This window comes from Pteropus alecto, unplaced genomic scaffold, assembly GCF_000325575.1.
Source record: "Pteropus alecto unplaced genomic scaffold, ASM32557v1 scaffold577, whole genome shotgun sequence".
Taxonomy (NCBI): Eukaryota; Metazoa; Chordata; class Mammalia; order Chiroptera; family Pteropodidae; genus Pteropus; species Pteropus alecto.
The window spans coordinates 427,958-433,706 of record NW_006440152.1 but is presented as its reverse complement, the minus strand read 5'-3'; the positions used below and the strand labels follow the sequence as shown (position 1 = coordinate 433,706).

Here is a 5,749-nt window from a genome sequence, read left to right as displayed (position 1 = left end):
CGGCGGCGGCGGCGGCCCTGTCCGGCCTGGCAGTGCGGCTGTCGCGCTCGGCTGCGACCCGCGGCTCCTACCACGCCTTCTGCAAGGGGCTTACGCGCACACTGCTCACCTTCTTCGACCTGGCCTGGCGGCTGCGCATAAACTTCCCCTACTTCTACGTCGTGGCCTCGGTGATGCTCAACGTCCGCCTGCAGGTGCGGATCGAGTGAGCGCCCGTGGCCACAGATCGAAGTGATCACTTCATAAGTTATACAGATGTCTAATCACTGTGTTGTACATCTGAAACTAATATAATATTGTATGTCAATTCTAATTAAAATATATATATTAAAAATAATAAATTTAAAAAAATGAACCTCCGCGGGAGGACGCCGGCCACCGAGCCACCGAGCCCACCGAGCCCCGGACCCAGCCGTGACCCACACACACGCGTCGCGGCCGGTGCCGGATTGCACGGGAACTCACAAAACGGGTCCTTTCCCTCGAGCTCGAGGAAATTATCTGAGTGTGGCCGACCTGTTGCCTCACCTTGGCCGAAAGGGGAAACCAGAAAGAAGAAATTGTGCTGCAGGCACTTGCTCTGACTGGGCCTGACCGAAAAGGTAGGCGGCCGAAGGTTGGACCTGTGGGCTGGAGAGGGGCGGATGCCGTGACATCTAGACGTCCAGACTCCTTGGGGGTTTCGGGGAAATATGGAAGGTACCCGAGGAAGCCAGTGCAGAGAGCTGCAGAGCCGAGCAGAGGCAGGCACAGCCTCCGCAGGCTCTCCGAGCCCCTTGTCACAATTCCAAGATGGGGATGAGGGACGGCGGTGGCTTGTGCATCGTGCATATCAGAGGTTCAGCCCATCACCAACAGAGACCAGGGCGTCCCGCCTGCCCACGACCCAGTCCCCGCCCCTCTTTCCCCAGAGGCCGCGATGGAGTCACCTGAGCCAGAGGAAATGGGAGGGAATGGGCTGGGGTGGCCCCCGGGGAGGCCCTAGAAGAGAAAAGATGCTGCCAGCCTTCTCTACCCCCTGGGTAGGAAGCCATAAAGGATGGTTGTGTTCTTGGCCAAACCGCAGGTCTGTCTCCTTCTCAGCTCTCAGGCCCCTGGGCTCTCTGCAGCTCCCTACACCCTGTCTTCCCGGCTGGAGGGTGGGGGCTTCTGTCTGCCTGCCCCTGCTGCCCCTTTTGCCCTCTTTTCTCTCTGAGGGCATCCTCCCAAGCTCTGCATGGGAGACAGGGGAGAAGAGGAAAGACACCTTCGTCCCTACCCACACCCCCACAGTTTTGCTCTTACCCCATCTCCGCCATGCTCCCTCCAGCCCTCCCGGTGCCACAGAATGCCATCCTCCAGCACTCACGGCCTCCAGCAGCCCCTTGTGGACCCAAAGAATCTGGAAAATGGCGATTTCCTTGAGCAGAGAGCAGCTCTTGGGCTTGGGTGGAGAGAGCAGATGCGGTAGGGACTTGTAGAGGAGGCGATACTTGGGGAACTGGGAACTCTTTGGGTGGGGAGGCAACTCTCAAGTCTCCATTTCTTTTTTTCTTCCAGGGACTGGTGTTTGTATGTGGTTACTCTCTCCTTCTCTGGCCTCAAGAGTCAGATTCGTGCCCACGGGCACCCCTGGCCCAAGAGCTTCCCGGGAGCAACTGAGCGAACGGCCTGACCAAGGAGGAGATGAGTGGTCTTCCAGGCAGCTACACCGAAGGCTGGGGTAACCCAGTGATCCAGTGCTGGCATGTGGAAGGATGGGGACCGTGTCACCTGGGCACTGAGATATCCTAGCAACACCATGAGGGACTTTTATTCTCTTTACCTACTGACTGGAGAAACTGGCTATTGGGCGGGGCTGAGGGGTTGGGGGTGGGTGCATTTGCCCTAGTCATACAGATAAAGAGTGGTGGAGCTAAATCTGTCCCTAGGCCTGCAGTCCCCCATCCCACCCCAAGTCTTCTCCTAGACACCTGGCACAGTGTGATGGGGGAGGGGAGCACAAGGCTCCCAGAGGACTTAGAGAGAGAGAGGTACTAGGTAGGGAATGTGGGGTACTAGCTTTCCTTGGAATGGTAGGAGAGATCAAAGGGAAGGCCAGGAGGACAGTCTGAACTGAGATGAGCCCCAGAAGCCCCTGGGTAGCTGAGGTCTACACCCACAGATCTGGGTCTGCCCACCTCTACCCCAAGCTTGACCAAGGGCTCCTCAGCAATTAGACACAAGGTTCTCAGTTTGGGTGGGAGTAGGGGCCTCTGGGTACATGATGTAACCATGAGGGTGAAGGGATAAACCTGGGGTGGGATGGGGCTAGGAACCATGTATGACTTCCTCTCTCTGTCTCTGGGCCCGACCCCATGCCCAGAATCACATGGGAGACACTCCTCTAGGATGAGCTTGGATTGGTCCTGGAGGACTGGCATGTGCTGCTGACGACTGGCATACCAGGGTGGCCAGGAGCAGTCCAGAAGGGGAGTCAAGAGAGACCCTGGCCCTCACCACCCACCCCCAGTCCCACATCAGCTCTGACACTGGTTGCTCTCAGCCCAGGCACTCAGAATTCCCAGGGCTGAAAACCATAGCAGTCTGGTTGGCCTCAGGGACAGAGTGGCCCAGTCTCACACCATCTGCCCTCCCCAGCTGGAACCCGGGTCCTGGGTGAAGATCACCTGCCTCACCCAGGGAACTGAGACTGGACCAAAGCCACCATGTGCCCCTTGCAGTTTCCCAGAGACAGGATTGGATGGCTTCCTTCCTTGTGCCAAGTCTCCTGGGAGCCCGCAGTCCTGGTGGCAACTCCTCCACTCCAACCCTATCCATCCAGGACCACTTCTGGGAGTCTGCCAGCCTGCCGACTCCATCCATATATCTCTGGAGACAGCCTCAGAGAAAGGAGAGTGACACAGGCTTCATGAGTGGGGAGGAGGATGCAGGTCCTTTTGGGGGCTGATACCTTTCAAGCCCAGGTCTCACCATCTGGGAAACTGGAACCCAGCTCCAGCCTCTTCCTGGGTCAGGCGGAGAGGAGGAAGACCTGAGAATGGCATGAGGAAGGCTCCTCATGGATTCTGTGCCCTGGCCCTCAGGGAGAAATGTGCATAGGAGCCTCAGGGTCCTTGGCCTCACAGATGGAGAAGCTCCACCCAATGCCGAGGGGCACAGGAAGTGGCTCTGGGTGGAGCTGCTGTGGCTGTCCCTGCTCAAAGGGAATGAGCCTTAGGCTGTGTTCCTGCCACTGCTTTTCTCATCGTTTCGGCCTTGAGTAGTGAGCTGCTTTTCCTTTCCCACTTCCCCTCACACCCCACTGGACCCTAGCTGCTTGGTGGGTTCTCAATGCACTTTATTTATTTGCAGTCTGTTTTCCAGGCAGCGGAACTTGTACAAAATCAGAGACACCAACCCATATAAGATGACTTTCACTTTTCTGTGTGTGTGAACTCTGTACTGGTCAGCACAATCTGGTCAGAGAAATGTTCTTGTTTCTGCTATTGTCAAATCTTGCTGTCTAAGTTGAAAAAAAAGTCCTTGAGTTCAAAAAAATAAAATAAAACTGGAGGCCTCCTGTTTCTGGTGTGCAATGTCCTTGGAGGAGAGCTGGCATATTGGTGAGATAACCCCTCTGATGGCCAGGAGCTGGGGGATGGGTGCACCCTCAGAGGGCTTTAAGTGGGTGGGGACAGTTCAGGAGATGCTTGAGACCTGCCTTGACCTGGACCACTGCCCCCATGAGGAGAAGGCAGCAGCAAGAGGCTTAAGAGTTGGCAACTGCCCAATTTGCAACCTTTGTCTGAATAACCTAATACCTATCTTGTCTTCATATTAGAGCTTGGTATTGGAAAGCGCTTAATTCATTTGAACGGTGAGTGTAGGCTGGGGGAAGTGAGGTGAAACAGACTGCAGATTATTCTGTGTCTTTGGAGGCCCCTTGGCAACAGCAGGTGGCAAGGTCTACATCGCCTCCTGCTGGCCAGGTGGGTGCAGAGCTTTGGAGAAACCACTGAGATGAAAGCTTCCCTTCCCTCCACTTTAAACTCCAACTGTCCCATTGGAGCTTCACTTCGTGGAACCTCCCCAGAGAAGCCAGGCCAGGGGCTCTGAAGCTGCTTTAGGGGTGAGGGTGGCAGTTGGGCAGGGGGATGGTTGAGGGGGGAGCTCCATTACCCAGACAGAGCAAGGCAGGCCCACAGGCCTCAGGAGGGAGGTGCCCTGAGGAGGCAAGGTGTGGTGACACTGAGGAGCACAGCCAGGATAAGGGCACTGGGTGCACTCCTCACCTGTCACCAATAGCTCTCCATGGGTCAGAGCACCCTGACAAGAGGGACCCTTCCAACATCTGCCAACACAGGAGAAGTGGACCCCAGTCCCTGCCAATATCCTGAGTTTCCCTCTCCTTTGTTCAGATGGTCCTATTCAATCTCTGATAGTTCCACACCCACTCCATGGATCACGTAGCCTGGCACAACCAAGATGGGAGAGGATCAAACCAGAGCCCTAAGGCACTCTGATGAGGGAGGACCACCCTTCCTAGCTAGGGAGGGAGATGGGCAGGTATGCCCTGCTCTGGTTAAGACCTGCGTCCTGAGCCCAGCTCTTCCATGCATGACTGTGGCTCCAGGCCAGCCACGGGCACTCATGCACTTCCAGTAAGGAGCCATCAGGGTGGTTGTGGACATTCAAGATGAAGATGTCTAGTCAACATTTGTCCTCAGGTATAACCTGGAGCATCCTTGTCACTCTGAGGAGAGGAAACCAAGTGAAGGGAACTGACGTATAATGAGAGCTTATGGAGCTCCAGGAACTGTGCTGGATGGTTTGCTGCAATCATCTCATTATAACCCCTACAGTCATCTGTTGAAAGAGATCATTGAGAGGATGTGACCACCAGTTGTCCTTGAGCTGGAGCTGGGCAATCAGAGGCTCCTTACTCCAACCCGTCTTTGGAGTGTATGTTCTGCCCACTATTCCCATAGGCAGAGCCCTTTCAAAGACAAAGTCTTGAAAGAGTAAGGTATTGAGCCCATCTGGATGTACAGGGTCCGAACCCAGTTAAAACCTCTGCATGTTTAAGAGTCTTACATATATAGGCCTTAGTGGTAAAGTGTACAGCTGAAACTTATTGGATTTCGTTAACCAATGTCACCATAAAAATAAATAAATAAATGAAAAAAAAGAAAAAAAAATGTTTCTTACAGCTGCCCAAGACAAGCCTTGTATGTAAGCTCCCTTGCTTATTAACCTGCCCCCACCAATCTGGAGTGGCCTGCCTCTGTATTCAGTCTCTCCTTGCCCTCCGTGTGCACTGCTGTTGTTAGATGCATAAAGGTTGGCTGTATATTTTCCTAATAGATATTTTTAATCCGTATAAACAACCCCTCCTTGGCATGTTTAATGTGTGGGTCTTTAATGTCTTTAAATGACATTAAACATGTCATTCTTCAGCCATTTCGCCAACTTTTCCTGGTCCTTCAGATTGGAGAATATAGCGCTCAGAAGCCAAGACCTTATTTCTATCCCTATTGAAAAGAACCCTTGAGATGACACCAGTTCTTCAGTACCCAGTCCAAGAGCACAGGGATCACCCCACATTTCCCTCTCTTTCCACCTTTCCATGTTTATAGCAGCCTCCTGGCACGGAGAACCCGACCTCCCGGTACCCTCAGTATGTATCTTCACTTATTGGCGCAGTCCTCGCGTATATACTCTGACCCGGCGGGGCAGCCTTTCCACTGGGCGCTAATTCACCCCTCTCACGGGCCCTGGCTTCCAGCTG

General features: G+C 54.1%; 1 protein-coding gene and 1 long non-coding RNA gene across 2 annotated transcripts; both read left to right on the top strand.

Moving 5' to 3' along the window:
• Nucleotides 1–2: 2 nt before the first annotated feature.
• Nucleotides 3–219, top strand: LOC102882326 (small integral membrane protein 10-like protein 2A; the record flags this gene model as incomplete). Its single annotated transcript, XM_015593446.2, has 1 exon — nucleotides 3–219. A coding segment is annotated over one exon (207 nt), but the record flags the coding sequence as incomplete, so codon positions are not given.
• Nucleotides 220–361: 142 nt separating this feature from the next.
• LOC112484135 lies at nucleotides 362–3,543 on the top strand. Its single transcript, XR_003047896.1, has 2 exons — nucleotides 362–602; nucleotides 1,540–3,543. It is a non-coding gene; the product is annotated as an uncharacterized LOC112484135 (long non-coding RNA).
• The last annotated feature ends 2,206 nt before the right edge of the window (nucleotides 3,544–5,749 follow it).